We start from the raw sequence: 20010 nt of genomic DNA, 5'->3' as shown, positions 1-20010 counted from the left end.
TCATAAAGGGGCATATAATTCAGTATGATTAATTTATGATTTTTTCATGTGAGAACGTAACTCAAAAGTGGTCTGTTAACAGATTGGGACCCCCCCCCAAATAAGAGATATACCTTTTAGAGGGGATGTCCCTCAGAAAAGGGGATCAGTTTGCTGTGTTAAAAGAAAGGAAAAAACAGCTTTTCAACTTAAAAACGGGAAAATTCATTATATTTAGAACAAGGGGGGTCCTCTTATTTTTAATACTAATAAAGTCTTTGTATATATATATATATATATATATACCAAAAATCTTGGACATGTTTTGACAATATAATACCAGATAGATGTATAGTTCTTTGGGGAAAATTTTGCAAATAAAAAGTCTAATTTTTTCGTGAAATAAGATGGTTAGGCCATACCAATTTAATTCCTTGTTCGACGGACCCGCCCGCACCTATTTTTTTCTAAATAGAAAATAGAAATTATTTATTTTTTTTAATATTCTAGCTTCACACATCCCGAAATGTAATTATGTCCATTTCCCTCTTCATACATGTCATATTTTTGAAAAATATTATAAAATAGAAAAACTTAAAATATTTAACTTAAAATGGGGAGAAATACATCATATTTGATACAATTTTTTTTTAAAAGGGGTCCAAATATATTGAATAATATATAAGAAAATGATATATGTTAAAGTCCAGGAATATTACAAATTTCTTGGACATGTTTTGACCATTTAATACCAGAATTATATTTACCTAAAAAAATTATAATTGCTCGCCTTTACTTTTCAAGCATCGCAAGAAATTAAATTGGTGTGTCCTTATGAATATCTGACAATTTATAAGGATATACTGACCTTGATATTCAGTGATTTTCCTACCTTTTTTCAAATGGGGCCTTGGCCTTAGGTAATTGGGAAAATGTCACATAATGTGTGAATTGGGAAAAAATAAATCATTGTTTTCATCCTAGTTTAAAGAGCTTATTTCTTAAAATTCCAATTTTTTATCATGACCAAATTTTAACATATAATTTTTTTTTCTTGGTTCATTTTAATACATATCATCAGGGTTTTTCATAAGAATGATAAAACTTGATTAAATTTCGAATTTTCAGTGTTCATTTGGGAAAAAAATATGGTTTTTCTAATTGGGAATGGGGCCTATATTAGTACCCAAAATAAAGGTAGGAAAATCACTGATATTATAGGATTTCAGAAGTAACAGGGAGAAACTGTATTATCCTTCTTCAGGTCTTAATTAGGTCCTTGCATAATTCTTCTATTACCATAATACATATTATATGTGTATCATTTCAAAAGTGCATGATATAACTTTATTCACCTCCCAAAATTTAACACTAAGTAAATGATTTTTTAAAACAAACAGTTACATTTATGAGAAATTTTATTGGATAAATAGATAAACAAAACATAATATTTATTAACTTAAAAGGAGGAAAAAATCCACATTACAGAAGAAAATCTTTTAATAGAAGAAAAAATATAAGTATGTTTCTTTTTCATTTTCAGACAGTTAAAACAATGGATGTTCAGCACATAGTGTTACAGTTTTTGCTGTGGGCCAATTGGGGTCTGGACTTGGTTTATTGTGAACATCTACTTCAAACCTTAACAGCTACTATTGGTGCAGAAAATTATACACATTACAGACTAAGTACTCAGGGACGTCTTCACATTACATTAGAATCAATAGTAGGGGATGCTGACTTATACATATCTGATAATACTTTATCTCCAAACTTTGAAGATTATGTTATACAATCAAACACCTGTGGGATGGAAGAAGTAGAAATCCCAAGTACTATGAAACGACCAGTAGGTATAGGAATCTATGGTCATCCTAATTATAAAATGTCCGAATACAGATTGTCAATATACTTCTTAAAACAGTATGATGATGCAAACTACGCACAATTAGTCCATTCATATAACAAATTAGATGGAGAAGATAATAATGAAGAAGGATACCAAACATATGATTACTCATCATCACAGTATGGTGCAGGGACTCAGCAGGAAGAGGGAGAATCGGCTTGGTCTGTTATTGGTACCATTCTATCCACTATTTTGAAAATCATCTTTGAAATCTTATTATAACATCAGTGAATATATTATTTGGTATGATACACATAATTTCTAATGCTTTTTTTGGCCCTGTGTGTAAAAATTATAAAGATCGGGAGGGTCTTGACGGTTGAATATAGTTATCCTTTAGTAATATGGTTGCATGAATCAATAGTTAAAATACATTTAAAGGTTTCTGAGACATGAATATTTTTACCTTTTGATAGAAGATTTTTTAAATGGTGAAGGATATTTATATTAAATTGCCAGAAATATGTTGTGTGATAAGAAGTCATTATGAACAGATAAAGTTAAAAAATTATATTTTTACTATTTGTAATCATGCACTTACCGGTAAAATTATAATTACAAAAAAATATGTACTCATAAAATTAAATAACAGAAAAAATAAATTAAATTTCATTTGTATCAAATTTATAATTTATAGAAAAATTACAACAGCTTTAATTTTGATAGGAATAAAAGAGGATGTAAGTTGTATATCAGTGAGGCACTACAACAAATGTCTACACAATATTACAAATTCTCTCATGAGTCTTTTCAAATTGTGAATGAATTGAAAAGAAACATAGAAAGTTCTGCAATTATCACCACCAAATTCTCCAAATAATGCAAAGCGTTGAGATACAGAGGCTGATTAAGCCTGATTTACCTGGGATGCCTGGGTCTTCTTTATGGAGCTACATTTGTGGTTAATGCAAATGTTTTGTCTGTTCTAATCCCCTCACTCAAAATCCTGGATCCGCACCTGAGATTTGTAAAACATCAACTAGGGACAATATTCCGAACAGTGACTTGTCATTTGATTGGGTCATGAATTAGCATCATTTTCAAAAAAAAAATGCATACATTGTTAGGTGGAGTTATCTTTTATTTTAAGATAAGGTTGCTGCTTTATGCTAATTTTGTAACATTATGAAAAAACATTTTTTAATTTATATCTTTGTATGAACATTATATTGAAAAAGTTGTGTAAATGTATGCAGCATCCGAATCATTACATTCCTACAGCATAATGTTCATGTAGGCTTTCAACAATTAAAGCAAATTAAATAGATGTGTTGATCAAATGACATTTATCTTGATACATTTATATATTGATATACATTTTGTACCTCAGAATAAAAAATGACTGTCATGACTGTAAGTTTTGTTTAAAATAGAAATTGATCATGAGTTATACTGTTGTTGTGATAGGCCCAGAAAAAGTACTTGTGTTTAGAGTTTTTCTTATTACCCTGTTTTAAAAGCCTCAAGTTCATATGCACAAATTCTTGTTTTAATAGCATAGTATCCAATTATAGTTTCGTAATGTAACAGCAGTCAAGTGTATACTAATTTAAGGGGGTATTTTGATCTTGCAGTGTGATGCAATTTTTATCTCAGTGAGAGAGAGAGAGAGAGAGAGAGAGAGAGAGAGAGAGAGAGAGAGAGAGAGAGAGAGAGAGCGTACCTCACAGTGAGATGAGTGCATGTATTTTGTTAAGTGCATGTAGGAATTTTGTATTACGAAAAAAATACATCTAAAGCATTCTTTGCCATTATTTTATATTTTAAATGAAAACTGATAATGTTAAGAAACATATGTTTGTTTAATAATGAAGAATAAGTGTACACAATTATTAAATAAAAAAAAAATGGCATATCATTATAAATTGTGGCTTTGGCATAGAGATTCACTTTTTTTTTCCAAATGTACATCACAATTTTGACAGTTTCCAGTTCTAGTTTTTATGTTCATGTCTAAGGTACAGGGATTAAGGGAAGCCTGTATTTGATAATGTGGATATGATATAAACAATTACCTTAAGTTAATGTTTTCTGTGCATTTTTGATAGAATAAGTATAATTAATCAATGGATACAAAATTTGTGTAAAATTATCCACCTCTTTATATTGTTGTTAAATGTTGCCCAATATGTGCCTGTATTTGAATAAAAAATATTTTGTTCTTTGTCTTATCACTAATCCTTCACTTTTTACATATTTTACTGAACAGAACTATCACTATTACAACTAAACAGCATTACCAGTATCCATGAAGGTTAAGTTTAGCCTTCCAGAATATTGAAGTTCATCCCCATTTTCAGCTGGGTTTGTGCATTCTTTGTATTCTGTGCAATGTGAATAAAAAGAGATATATGTATTTATGAGACAGCAACCTAAAAACACCAAAAGCAAACCTCAAATCTACATTTTTGTCGAGCCTTTGATTTTTATTGAAAAGCGAGACATAGTGATCCTACATTCTGTCGGCGTCCGCCACAAATATTCACTCTGTGGTTAAAGTTTTTGAAAGGAGTAGGGGCAATAAGGCCCTTATTTGGCCCGAAAATCACTTCAAATTCAAAAGTTATCATACATATCCTTAAATTACTGAAAACTTGACTAGGGTGTAAGGTACTTAAAAAAACAAAACAAATTTGACATTAAACAAGTTACCATGGCATCAAATCATGACCTAATTTGCATATTTTGTTAAATATCATGATTTTCTTTGTTTTTTCATCAAATTTTAAGTATATTTTAGATTGAAAAAGTATGTGTGCACCAAAGAAACAACTTTATATTTGGTGAGATTATGCCAATAGTTATAATAAAGCATTCTGTTAAATTATGTTTCTCAGCTGCGCAGGATGTTTCCACAACGGAAATAAAGAGAGAAAACTGCATAAATTCTGTATTTTAAATCGATTTTGTGAAAACAGTACATATTATGACGCAATCGTGATGTCATCCAATAAAAATCTTTATGTTTATCATTTATATTTCTTGACCCTATGCATTTCTAAACATTTATGTGCCAATTTGAAATGGTTATCAAACATTTTATTTTCTTGGGCCAAAAGTCGGCCTTAATGCCCCTACTCCTTTTAATAACTTTCTTAAACGATACTAGATTTCTACCAAACTTGGACAGAAGCTTGTTTACGATCATAAGATAGTATCCAGAAGTAAATTTTGTAAAAGAAAATCCATTTTTTCTGTATTTTACTTGTAAATGAACTTGGTTTTTCTGCCAAGAAACATTACATTCACTCTGTGTTAAAGTTTTTGAAATTTAAATAACTTTCTTAAACTTTCCTGGATTTGTACCAAACTTAGACAGAAGCTTATTTATGACCATAAGATAGTATCCAGAAGTGAATTTTGTTAAAAAAAGAATCATGTTTTTCCATATTTTACTTATAAATGGACTTGGTTTTTTTGCCAGAAAACATCACATTCACTCTATGGTTAAGTTTTTGAATTTTTGATAAATTTCTTAAACTATCTTGGATTTGTACTAAACTTGGACAGAAGCTTGTTTATGATCAAAGCTATATTTAGAAGGAAATTGTGTTAAAATTTTGTTGCTGTTTTTATACAACCTCCAAAAAATTTTGGGTTCGTATAATGGTATGATGTTGTCGTCTGCGAATGCGTCATCTTCCGAAGACACATTTGGTGTCCGGACAATAACTTTAGTTTAAGTTAATGGATCTCTATGAAATTTTATAAAAAGGTTCAATACCTCAAAAGGAAGGTTTGGATTGATTTTGGGGATGATATTCCCTACCGTTTTGGATTAGGGGCCCAAATGGGGCCCAAAACAAGCATTTTTCTACTTTCAGGAAATCAACTTATGTATAAGCATTTTAATTGCTCTGAAATTGTACCATCAATGTTAAAAACCACAAATAAGGTTTGGATTGATTTTTGGGGATTATGGTCCCAAATGTGTAGGAATTTGAGGCCAAAAAGGGGCCAAAATAAGCATTTTTTTAGTTTTCACTCAATAACTTGTGTTTTAAGTGTATAAATCTCTCTGAAATTATACCACAAGTTTCCATACTACAAAGGGATGGTTATGGGGTGGGGTAGGGGCTATGGTTCAAATCATCAAGCAACTTGGGACAAAAAAGGGGGAAAACCAGGTTTTTTTCTGGTTACAGGACAATTTAGAAAATTTAAAAGCAATGAAGGGGAGGTCATTCAATTAAAATTTAAAGAACACTGTTATATATGTTTGATTACCAGATTACCTCCCTTACACTACTTGAAAATTATGTATTAAGAAATGATGATTGTCTTGAGATGTGTAGCTGTAAATTTATTTTTAGAAGTTTTCAGAAATTTAAAAGAATTTTTCTACAATTATTTTGTGTATTGCTCAATAGCAAAAAAAAATATTTTTAAGTGCATTAAACCACATTCAATCTGTGTCAGAAACCTATGATGTGTCAACTACTTAATCACAATCCAAATTCAGAGCTGTATCAAGCTTGAATGATGTGTCCATACTTGCCCCAACTGGTCAGGGTTTCGACCACAGCCGTCGTATATAGCTGCACCCTGCAGAACATCTGGTTCTGTATTTTACACATAAATGGACTTAGTTTTTCTTCCAATTAAAATTACATACAGTCTGCAGTTAAGTTTTAAAACATATTAAATTCATAAACTATTCTGGATTTTTACTAAACTTGGACAGAAGCTTCTTACAATCAGTTTGATATAACTAGAACTCACAAAAGGACTTCGTTTATCCCATGGCAAACATAGAAAGACCCATTGGTGGCCTTCAGCTGTTTTCTGCTCTTCGGCCGGTTGTTGTCTCTCTGACACATTCCCCATTTCCATAATCAATTTTATAGTGGCATTTGTGCCACAAATTTTCAATTTAAACATTATCGAAAATCATATTTTCATTGGTTGTCAGAATCCAAAAAGCCAATTAAGAATTGAATGCTTCTTTTTGTAACTTCATTGGGGCGTAAAAGCGTTGACCGAAGTACATTTTGTATGAAGCGCGAAAGCACTTCATTCTAAAAATGTGCACACAGCCTACACTTTTACAACCTAATGAAGTTACAAAAAGAAGCATTCAATATTTATGATTATATTTTTTAGCTAGGATCAGGAAAACACAATTTTTATCAAGTTTTTATTTAATTCACCTATGCACTTTATTGTGGGACCTCGTGTCATCATGAATGATAAATTTTATTGTGTAATGCAATTGATTAAGGAAGAACGCAAGATATGCAGCTAGCCAATCAGAAAAACGTATTATAATGAAAAATACATCTAATGTAATTATTGTGAAATAAAATTGGTTAGAATGATGTTGAGAAAGACCTCTTCCCAAATCTTATTTGGTTCTGATCAGACAAAAAGCCCTTGGACAATTACTGATTCTGATTGGCCAATGATAAAAGAAATCTATCCATCCTGAACTAAAAAGAGAAAGTCTCAGAAACCTTGCAGGATATTTGGGAGACCCTCTGCATCTAAACATTTGTATATAGTTGATTGCATTTTCATTTATTTTACATATAATGTTTCCACATGTGGTAATTTTTGTCACTGATTGTTAAAAGGATTTTTTTCCATCTAAATAACTAAATGGCAAACTATGAGATATTGAAGATATTCTACACCATTGTAGACTTATGCCTGAGGATGTGCTTAAAGTAATATTTTCTTGTTTTAACATGTTAAAAGGGAGATAATTCAACTTACTAGAATAAATATTACAATGTGTTAATAGTCTTTTTAGTAAATCTCCTCATAAGCTGCTTGATAAATACTGAATAAACACGGTATTGGAGCTCTATATGAGGATGTGTTTGAAAATGATATAATCTTGGTCCAAAATGTAAAAGGGGGATGATAAAATTTGTAGAAAAGGAGCAAAATCCTTTTGTGAGTTCTAGTTATAATTATCCACAATTTATTGCTTAAGAGATAAAACCGTTAATCTATCTGACATTAATGCCAAAGACATACTGTTTAAGCGATCATTGCACAGAGCTTTTATACAGATCAATATCTTGATTGATAATAAAATATCTCTTTATTAGAATAAGAGTGCACACGCTGAAATGTCTCGCCTTCTATACTAATCATTGATATTATGTTGATAGTCCTAAGTATAAAACTAAGCTTTATTACAACTGTCACATAAACTTAACATTAACCAAGATAACTAAACAAAGACTAATGAACCATGAAAATGAGGTCAAGGTCAGATGAACCATGCCAGGCAGACATATACAGCTAACAATACTTCTATACAACATATATAGTTGACCCATTACTTATAGTTTAAGAAAAATAGACCAAACACAAAAACTTAACACTGTGCAATGAACCGTGAAAATGAGGTCACGGTCAAATAAAACCTGTGTGACTGACATAAAGATCATAAAATATTTCCATACACCAAATATAGTTGACCTATGGCATATAGTATTAGATAAAAAGACCAAAACTCAAAAACTTAACTTTGACCACTGAACCTAAAAATGAGGTCAAGGTCACATGACATCTGCCCGCTAGACATGTACACCTTACAATCATTCCATACAACAAATGTAGTAGACCTATTGCATATAGTATGAGAAAAACAGACCAAAACACAAAAATTTAACTATAACCACTGAACCATGAAAATGAGGTCAAGGTCAGATGACACCTGCCAGTTGGACATGTACACCTTACAATCATTCCATACACCGAATATACTAGCCCTATTGCTTATAGTATCTGAGATATGGACTTGACCACCAAAACTTAACCTTGTTCACTGATCCATGAAATGAGGTCGAGGTCAAGTGAAAACTGTCTGACAGACATGAGGACCTTGCAAGGTATGCACATATCAAATATAGTTATCCTATTACTTATAATAAGAGAGAATTCAACATTACAAAAAATTTGAACTTTTTTTTCAAGTGGTCACTGAACCATGAAAATGAGGTCAAGGACATTGGACATGTGACTGACGGAAACTTCGTAACATGAAGCATCTATATACAAAGTATGAAGCATCCAGGTCTTCCACCTAAAATATAAAGCTTTTAAGAAGTGAGCTAACGCCGCCGCTGGATCACTATCCCTATGTCGAGCTTTCTGCAACAAAAGTTGCAGGCTCGACAAAAAATGTAATTTTCAATAAATATGATCTATATTTATATATACATACATTTAAGATTATCACTAGCATATATGTACGTCTTACAATTACATTTCTTGCTAGATGTTACTATTTCCACATTTGCTAAATTATTACTCTTTAACCTTAATACTGGTTCCCAATTGCTTCCATTATTTTGATCTACACTTGAAGTGAGCATTCAACCACTACACTTCTCAGGCAGTTGATATATAGAGGGTAAAAGGACTATAACAACTAATAGCTGGATAAAATTATCAACAACACATCATGATCAAACATCAATCAAGTTGTAAGTATAAAACCTCTGGTAAGTTTAATTCAAAAAGTGAAAGGACTGATACCTATACAATGTCCTTTAAAACAAATAAAAAATAAATAGGGCATGTGTCCATTGGACACAGATGATGCCCCAGCTTGCATATTATACAATAGTTATAAAGGAACATAACAAAAGAAAAGTAAAAGTGAAGCTACCCAAATTTGAACTTCATCATAGTTTTGTGGTATTAAGAGTTGTGGATAAGTTTCATAACATTTGGTAGAGGCAAACTTAAGTTAGAGAACGGAAACCGAAAATTCAGCAATTTTTTCGTTTATAAACGATCATAACTCTTAGAACAGTTCAAGTGACACTACTTTAATTCAAATTTAATCTGTTTTTTTATGTGCTAAAAAGCATTGTGTATAAGTTTCATAACATTTAGTTGAGGCAAACTAGAGTTAGTAAACAGAAACCAAAAATTCAGCATTTTTTTTCTGTTTATAAAGGGTCATAACTCTAGAGAAGTTCAAGTGACACTACTGAAATTCAAATTTGAGCTGTTTTTTTGTGGTAATGATCATTGTCATGTGTAAAAGTTTCATAACATTTGGTTGAGGTAACTTGAGCAAGAGAATTGAAACCACTTATAAAGGGATCTAATGCTCTAGAACAGTTAAAGTGACACCACCAAAATTCTACCTAGATCTGTGTTATGTGGTAATATGCATTGTGTATAAGTTTCATTAAGTTTGGTTGTAGCAAACTAATGTAAGAGAACAGAAACCACCTTTGGAATGGTTGTATGGCAGGGGAATACAAACTGAATATAGTTTTATACATTGACACTAACAATTTGACCACCATATTTTCCTGAAAATGCAAATCTGCAGTTTTTACTATTTCTGAAATGGAAATTATACTAGATTCACAAGGAAAACAAAAGTTTACACAAAATAGTTTTTATTGCAACATAATTAAAAAATGAATGTTATGACACAATGTTACAATTTAGGTCCATAATATTTATACGACAGTCATGTAATGATTGAAAACAAATTTCACAGCTTATCATTTTTACAATACAAAAAATGTATTAACAATTTGGTAAATGGTATGAATGCACTATATAATGTTTGAATAAGGGATACGTAAACATAGAAACAATGGCAGACATAGTAACTATTAAATAGTAACTATAAATTTCAGAGAAGAAATAAATAAAATCAAGATCAGATGATGACATTCTCTTATTCACCAAATTTTTTAATATGATGAATGTAAAATTGGGGAAAAAGTGGGTATTAAAAAATAAACAAATCTAATCAAAATTCACATTGCTTACCAGTACTGATAAGAATCATAGTCAGATGAATATCAGTTTGACAACAATTATTTGCCAATTTTTTTTTACATCTCCTGGTCTGAATTTAATTCTTCAAGCTGATCAACTGTTGAAAAATGTTTTGCATAGCAAAAGAAAAGTATGTGTAAAGTGCAGTTTTAATAATAGAATAAATATTTTTATCAACCAATACTAAAGATTGAAAGGTCAGAAGGATTGAACATTTAGTTATCAAGATCACTACTTCACTTAATTATGACTTTGACATGCAAACTTCCATAATAATTACATTTAAAATAGTTTTCACAACTAGGTATATTTACCAAAAAAACATGTATTTATAATTAGAATATGTCCAATAGTCATTGTGTTTTATCTGCAAATATTCTAATAAACAGCAAAATTCAAATGCACTTTTTTAAATATATGTTTTTCCTCTTTTCTTAATCAAAGTGATAGAAATCGCTGATGGAAAGATTGCAAGAATTCTGGGCTTAATTTCAAATCATAATCACATCTTCCATACAATGTAACAAACATATTATCGTCATTATGTAGTAAAATATAACAAACATTACATATAAAAAAATGTGGCAATTATGACAACAACCAACAATAATGATCGTGAATTGCCACTGATTGTATAACAGTTATTTCAAATTCAAATCAATAATCGCTATTAGAAATGAAAAATGAAATTTGTTGAAGGCATTATAATTTAATTTTGGACATAAGACATAATGTTGTCATGTGACCGTGATGTCATCAACGCGATTTACTCCGGTTTAAAATGGAATTTAGAATCAAATTATAAGAAATGACTGAAATACTTTTCCTGCCTATTTGAAATAACATAAAAAAAGTAGTGCACACTTTAAAATAACCCGCTTTGTGTGCGCCACATTATTTATGTTATTTTTTCATAAACAGAAAAAATATAAGTCATTTCTTAAAAAAAATACTATAGTTATGAATAGCAAAATTATACTTATCAACCGTCTATACATAGAATTGCTGTTAATATAGGGACTCAAACAGACACTTGTTAGTTTTAATCACAAACATTAAATTTTTTATGTGAAACTCTTCTTCACATTTCTTTTCATTTAAAAGGTGTTACTGTGAAATTCTATTGCAGTAAGTATTTTATTATTAATTATCAAAATAATAATTTAATAAAACATAATATTCATATGATTATTCTATACAACAAGCTTATCTGCAACATTGTATTATCTTGAAGAGTGAAATGTTCAATCTACAAATGTATGTCATCATTATCAAGGATACACTCGAGTATGATAAAATAAATGAATGTTTAGACAATGATTTAAAATCATGTTTACCAATTTGACACATTCACACATGAATGGAGCACTATTCTTTATATACAATATTTACAATGCTGATAACTAATCTATGCTATTGTTTCTTAAAACCCTTCAAAATAGGATATATATTGTCAAATGCTTCATAGATTTCTTCTCTGACTTTTGCACCTGCAAAATAAATTAAAGTACATTTACTTCTAGAATATTATAAACAGATACAATGTATACTTCAAATATGGTATATTATGCATAACTCTAAAAATATATCATTGTTATTTGAAATCAACACCAGAGAAGTAAAAAGGGCTTAAACTTTCTCTTTTTTCTACTGCTAAAGATTGTAACTTCCTTTTCTAAAATATAGCTTTTATAAGAAGGTCAATTAAACCTTCATGTAACACATTGTTAAAGCCACTATAATGACTTTTAGAGTAGAGAACATTGTTTTTGCTATGTATTTCTTGATATTTGTCTTCAGTGCTTTAATATTGTCTTCATTCACATCCTTTTCAATCAAAACTTATGTCAGAGTATTTGAAAGTTAAGCACATTTGTTCATGTATTCCAGATTTACCAGTAAAATAAAAATATCTAATCTAAATGTAGTATATGACTACAGGTTATGTTTTTTTCATTGTTGAAGGCCATACAGTGACCAGTAGTTGTTAACTTCTGTCATTTGGACTTAAGTGGAGAGTTGTCTCATTGGCAATCGTACCACATCTTCTTATTTTATATATGTAACAGTAAACATCAATCATTTGCAAGATATCATTAATGATTATACAGTTACAGCATTGTTGGCCGATATAATTCTCAATATAATAAACTGTATTTTATGTTAAAATACCTGTAAGCACAACTTTTCCTGAGACAAATATTAACAAAACAATCCTTGGCTTGACCATTCTGTAAATTAACCCTGGAAACAATTCTGGTTCATAACTGTAAAATATACTGTAGCTTGTTAGCACATTCGAGTACATTTGAATACCTTGCATACAATAATAAACGTATATATACAAGACTTAATTTTATTTGTGTAAATACATATATAGCTATTAGCTATTAACGCTATAGGAAACAAAACTATGAACACATTGTTCTGATAGAGCATCACATCAGTGAAAAAAACAGAAACTAGTTAGATGATCTAGTGATAACAGATACTTTGTCAGACTATTCAAAAATCAACCTCTTAAACAATAATGTCAGTAGTCAAAATTGAACCTGACCTATATTTCAAATTCATGGTCCATGACATCAGTTCAAATCTAATTAGGTTTCTTATTATTCTGAAATTATCATGCAGTTCAACTGCTTTAGTTTTTTGTTTAAATGTGATGTGATTTGATTTGATTATTTTTTTTTGGTGTTTTAACACCACTTTTAAGCACCACATTCAGGCTATTTTGGCAGCCAGTTTTATTGGTGGAGGAAGAAGGAGTGCCCAAAGGAAACCAAGACCTTCATTAAGACAAGAGTGCACACGCTGAAATGTCTCGCCTTCTATACTAATCATTGATATTATGTAGATAGTCCTAAGTATAAAGCTTTATTACAACTGTCTCATAAACTTAACATTAACCAAAATAACTAAACAAAGACCAATGAACCATGAAAATGAGGTCAAGGTCAGATGAACCATGCCAGGAAGACATGTACAGCTAACAATGCTTCTATACAACATATATAGTTGACCTATTACTTATAGTTTAAGAAAAATAGACCAAAACACAAAAACTTAACACTTTGCAATGAACCGTGAAAATGAGGTCAGGGTCAAAAGAAACCTGCGCTACTGACATAAAGATCATAAAATATTTCCATACACCAAATATAGTTGACCTATGGCATATAGTATTAGATAAAAAGACCAAAACTCAAAAACTTTGACCACTGGACCATGAAAATGAGGTCAAGGTCACATGACATCTGCCCGCTAGACATGTACACCTTACAATCATTCCATACAACAAATATAGTAGACCTATTGCATATAGTATGAAAAAAAACAGACCAAAACACAAAAATTTAACTATAACCACTGAACCATGAAAATGAGGTCAAGGTCCCATGACATCTGCCAGCTAGACATATACACCTTACAATCATTCCATATAACAAATATAGTAGACCTATTGCATATAGTACGAAAAAAACAGACCAAAACACAAAAATTTAACTATAACCACTGAACCATGAAAATGAGGTCAAGGTCCCATGACATCTGCCCGCTAGACATGTACACCTTACAATCATTCCATATAACAAATATAGTAGACCTATTGCATATAGTACGAAAAAAACAGACCAAAACACAAAAATTTAACTATAACCACTGAACCATGAAAATGAGGTCAAGGTCAGATGACACCTGCCAGTTGGACATGTACACCTTACAATCATTCCATATAACAAATATAGTAGACCTATTGCATATAGTACGAAAAAAACAGACCAAAACACAAAAATTTAACTATAACCACTGAACCATGAAAATGAGGTCAAGGTCAGATGACACCTGCCAGTTGGACATGTACACCTTACAGTCCTTCCATACACCGAATATACTAGCCCTATTGCTTATAGTATCTGAGATATGGACTTGACCACCAAAACTTAACCTTGTTCACTGATCCATGAAATGAGGTCGAGGTCAAGTGAAAACTGTCTGACAGACATGAGGACCTTGCAAGGTACGCACATATCAAATATAGTTATCCTATTACTTATAATAAGAGAGAATTCAACATTACAAAAAATTTGAACTTTTTTTTCAAGTGGTCACTGAACCATGAAAATGAGGTCAAGGACATTGGACATGTGACTGACGGAAACTTCGTAACATGAGGCATCTATATACAAAGTATGAAGCATCCAGGTCTTCCACCTTCTAAAATATAAAGCTTTTAAGAAGTTAGCTAACACCGCCGCCGCCGGATCACTATCCCTATGTCGAGCTTTCTGCAACAAAAGTTGCAGGCTCGACAAAAACTGACAATCCTAGTCAATTAAGATTGCACCCGCAAAAGCGGGGTTCAAACTCAAAGCCTCAGTGTTGACTGACTAGTGATTACAGTAGTAACTACTTAGACCACTCGGCCACATTGTTTAAGTGTGAATGTGAAATCAGATTTCAAGGATGGGAACAAATTGAACTTTTTTCCTTTGAAAACACAGTTATCAGCAATAAATGTACCTTATTCATATGATGTCAATGATGCAACATAAGATCAAAGAATTGATATTTTTACAGAATCTGTATGCAAGCTTAAGGAGGCTTATAAATTCTAATAATGCCTTTATCTTGGAAATGGCAATTTTATTTTGCTTCATTCAAGCCTCAGAGAGTCAGCTAAGTTCAACATTTAATATGACACCATATGCAGTCAATGACTTAAATAGCCTTGATCAACATAGAAATACAGAAACATGTTAGAAGTTACCTTGAGAACTGTCCATGTGTCAGTACTAAACCTTCCAATCTTATTGGAAACTTCACATCACAGCTTCCAACCATATTCTGGATTTTAAAGTCAAGAAATTTTGCCTACAAAGAAGATATAATTTTTATTTGATTAAAATTACTGCAATGAAGAGTCCACTGTAATGAAAACTTATCATGAAGGAGTTAAAAGCTGCCTAGTATTTAAATATTTGTTAAACAAAAATGTTTCCATATAGTTTACAGATGCCCCACTCGCACTATCATTTTCTATGTCTAGTGGACCGTTAAATTGGGATCAAAGCTCTGATTTGGCATTAAACTTTGAAAGATCATATCATAGGGAAAATATGAACTAAGTTTCAAGTTGTTTTGACATCAACTTCATAAAAAGCTACCTTAACCAAAGCCTTAACATGAAACGAGACAGATGAACAAACAGACCAAAAAACATAAGGCCGGAAGTGGGGCATAAAAAAGGAGAAATATTCCATAGATCAAATAATCAACAAATAAAAATTATATTTTGCATTGATCAAATATATGTCCTATCATTGTGTATATGTATATGAACATCAAAATCATTATACACTAAAGAAAATACTACATGATAAATCTTGTATATTATTGCAGTCCACCTTTTAAATAATGATTAAACATTATAATAAACAACAAAGTAGTTTGTTTGTTTGTTGAATACATATATGGCCACAATTCAAATGAATTTATGTCAATTTCATATTGATTTGCAAAATAAAAGAACAGCTAGTATTTACTGTTTTAACGAGTTCTTAACTGTAAATGGATATAACACAACTTTCATTTCAGGTAAAACATAGAAAACTTTAAAAAAAAAAAAGCTCAGTTTTATGACAAGATATATAACACAATATGTCCTTTATTTTCCCCAAAACATCTGAAGTTTGAATAACAATTAGACCATTATGCATATCAGTGCACTTACAGCAAATCCAAGTTTCTGTACTATTCTTGCATACTTTCTGGCTGCTAATTTTGCCTGATCTTCGCTATATAAGAAAAACAAAACAATATAAATATACAACATGGTACATACATCACAAAATGTTTCACATATGAATCAGTTATCGGACATTAAAAATGAAATGAGGTCATTCACAATCAGTTCTAAAATAACACTTTTTTTATATATAAAGTAAACGATTCAATAAAAAGTGTTGATTCTTTATCCCCAAATAAAACAGTATAAATAGAGGTCGATTTTCTTATACATGTACCTTGGAGTTTTAAGAGAACATTTGATATTCCTACTAAATAAAAGTTTACTATGTGATAAGAAGTGAAGAATTAAACACATACATGTATGTCTAAATGACAAACAGCTAATGGGAGACAACTATCCTCCATGAGATCCATTAATATACCAATTTGTATGATTGTAGATCAGGGTTGCGTTCAATATCGTAGCGGCTACTAAGAGCTATATAGATTTATGACTATTGAACGTGTAGCATAGCTGCTACATAGATATTGATAGCAGCTAGGCTAGCTACTACTTCAGTAGACAACAATCTATGTAGCACTATGTAGATCTATGTAGCAGCTACAATATTGAACACAACCCTGATATTATCAGGACTAATATAAGATGCATATCTTAGGTCTTAGTCAGTGGCTAAGTAGGGTCATAGTTGACCAACTTTTGATGGAACATTGTTTCAATGTTAATTCTTAAACATGTCTTCTAAGTGTCTTTACAACATATCATATAGGAAGGACACTTAGTTTCTGCCAAAAACAAAGATGTTAATCTTGATCAATTTAACAAGTTACTGTTTCTTGTCAGAGTTCGCTTTGGTGTCTTTTTTTATGGTTTGTGCTTATGCCATGTACATTTCCTGCTTAACACCATAGTCATACATGGTAGAAACATATATTAATTTTATTGCTAGGAGAAATGCTCAGCAACTTTCAGCAAGTCTGAATGTTCTTCCTATTTCTAAAGCTGATAAAAATAAATTTGATATTTTTCTACAATGTTCCAATATGATATTAATATATATTGACAAATTTACCTTTTGGCACCTGTACACACCATTTTTCCAGAGCTAAAAATTAAAGCTGTAGTCCTAGGATCTCTTATTCTCATAATTACAGCGGCAAATCGTTTAGGATTGTATTCTGCATTTCTTGCATGTAAAGCAATTTTTTTCAAATCGAGTTTACAGCCCAGATTTACAGTACAGACAATGTTTCTGAAAGAAAACAGTATGTTTGAGAATAAACCTGCACTCTATATAATATACATTTTGCACATGATTTACAAGTATTACAGTGGAAGTATCATTAGTATGCATACATATATATATCTATCACCATTTGTTCATGAGAAATGAGACTGTACTCTTCACAGAAGTTAACCAAGTTAATGATGTCTTAATTGTAAAGCAGCTTACTGAAGTTGAGGTTTTAAAGGCATAGTTCCCATGCCTTCTGACGCTGGTGTAGCTGGTGATATAGGTGTCATCGGCCCTCCTGGATTAGGAGTTGGTGGATACAAACTAGCTGTGTTTGATGGTGGCATCACTGGATTTGGAGTAGAACCAAGACCAAAATTACTCATTGCTGGTGACATCATTGGACTCTGAAATATATGTAACAATTTTTCAGTGGTTTTCAACCAAGAGATATAATTTTGACATGGTTTTACAGATATTTTGAACATTGTTTTTGTGTCTTCACCTTTTTCCTTACATGTTTTGGAGTGGATTTCAATAATGACTCTTGTTGATTGAGAAAGAAAAACCTATTATATAAATTATACTTGGAGTCAAAAAAATAACTGGCTGATTGCCTTTCTTTGTTTACATTCATAATGAAGTCATAAATAAAGTTCCTAAAAGTACCAAAGTAACATACATTTGTAAACATTATTTTAGTAGTCAGTAATAAGCCAAATCTTAATTGGTTAAATGACTTTGCATTATTTGGCAATAGATCTTATATTGTGTATTGGGAATCTGTGTCTCTTGAAGCTTTGACATCATACAATCACTTTCACTTTGTGCCAAATTGTGGCGTCAAAATATTATATCTTGTAGTTTTGTAGGAACCCCTGTGATGTCCTGTAAATTAATGTGGACAAACAGTAATATGATGTTTTGCAAATTACTGGTCCAGAATTTACCTGAATTGACTGCATAGGAGACTGCATAGGCTGAGGAGTCAAGCCAGTGCCATATGAGGCAAAATTCCCTTGATTTGGATCCATATTTTCCCCCTTCAGCTACTGTTTTAATTTCCTATTCGCTACCAACTGAAAAGTGGTGTTCGTTGTGTTAAGGCGGTGGAATAATTCACCCAATTATTGGCATTGCACCGAACACACTCATTTTTATTTTTTTATGGGAATTTTAATCGACACAATTGGTTAGTTCTTACAAGGTAGACTATTCTTGTCTGAAAAATTCAGAAGGAAACTATGTGCAGTTCAAATAGGCCATGGAACATCACGTTATCAGTCTTTAGTCCTAGAGTTAACAAATAATGAAACATTCAGCCGCGGAAACTGTCGCCTATGGTCATAAGAAAAATCAATCGCTTAGAACATCAAGAAAAATGCGAGGACATAAAATTAATGTTAAATCGCCACATACATTTTTCGCCCTTAATAAAAATTTATTTGTTGAGTGGAGCATGCCGATGAGAGCGGACGTGGAAATTTTTGCAGAGAGAATCCTTCAACATCATTGAAATTGTTATGTCAAATTGGTTTCATGGATAAATATTATTATCCTTACATCGTATATTTTATGATTTGGATTATATTTTGTTGTTGAGGAAGGTTTCTGCAGATATTTTCAGGTTTGACAATGTTTGAGACATGTAGTCAGATGGGATCCATTAGTAGTTTCAAGGATTTGTATAGTAAGAAGCCTTCCTACTATACAAATCTATACAAATCCTTGGTAGTTTCCATGTTGGAAACTATCAGATTAATCTATTTGATGTCTGAGGGTTTTAGCTGTCACGTCCTCTAACGGATCGGTAGTTTCCTTCCGAGCTCTTTATCGGAGGAGTTTCGGCTTTCCTAAACCAGGAATACAGCTTGGCATTTAGCGGTATCGGTTTTCCTCTCCGGTTTCCCGTTCGTTGTCTGTAGGCATTTGTGCGGCATCCGGGATTACCTTATCCTTTATTTTATATAATGTTTCTTTTATATAATGCATTTTTAATATTTTGAGGATGAGCGAATCAGGTGAGTGGGTGTGTTCGTATGCTTTATTACATTGTACGTATTGTTTCGGGGAAGGTTAACTTTCTGGTAGTAAGACCGTCACGGCCAGGCTGGGAAACCTGTACCGATATAGTGTGTTTAATGTCTTACACCAAAACCCATGGTGGTGCTCCTACTCCTACTCAAGATGGAAAATACAGAACATAGTACATACAAAAATTGGGAGCAGCATCATATTCGTTTTACTTCTTCAAAACCTTGAACACTTTCGCACCTTCAATATATGTACAAACATTCGTTAAAGTGAAAAAAATCTAACGGATGTCAAGTTAGTTCAATATTCAACATTCAACATTCAGTTTTTTGTAGC

General features: G+C 31.5%; 1 protein-coding gene across 1 annotated transcript in view; it reads right to left on the bottom strand.

Annotated features, from left to right (window-relative positions):
- LOC143068296 (TATA-box-binding protein-like) overlaps nucleotides 1-18989 on the bottom strand; it is a 33232-nt gene extending 14243 nt beyond the window's left edge. The window contains exons 1-7 of the mRNA XM_076242231.1: nucleotides 18591-18989; nucleotides 17860-18047; nucleotides 17479-17658; nucleotides 16389-16452; nucleotides 15426-15529; nucleotides 12827-12921; nucleotides 12137-12144 (exon numbers count right to left, since the gene is read on the bottom strand). Coding sequence (XP_076098346.1) covers nucleotides 12137-12144; nucleotides 12827-12921; nucleotides 15426-15529; nucleotides 16389-16452; nucleotides 17479-17658; nucleotides 17860-18047; nucleotides 18591-18674 — 723 coding nt within the window. The 5' untranslated portion in view covers nucleotides 18675-18989. The remainder of the gene's footprint in view (nucleotides 1-12136; nucleotides 12145-12826; nucleotides 12922-15425; nucleotides 15530-16388; nucleotides 16453-17478; nucleotides 17659-17859; nucleotides 18048-18590) is intronic.
- Nucleotides 18990-20010: the final 1021 nt, after the last annotated feature.

Source organism: Mytilus galloprovincialis, chromosome 3 (genome assembly GCF_965363235.1).
Source record: "Mytilus galloprovincialis chromosome 3, xbMytGall1.hap1.1, whole genome shotgun sequence".
In the NCBI taxonomy this organism is placed as follows: domain Eukaryota; kingdom Metazoa; phylum Mollusca; class Bivalvia; order Mytilida; family Mytilidae; genus Mytilus; species Mytilus galloprovincialis.
This window is presented reverse-complemented; position numbering and strand designations above follow the sequence as displayed.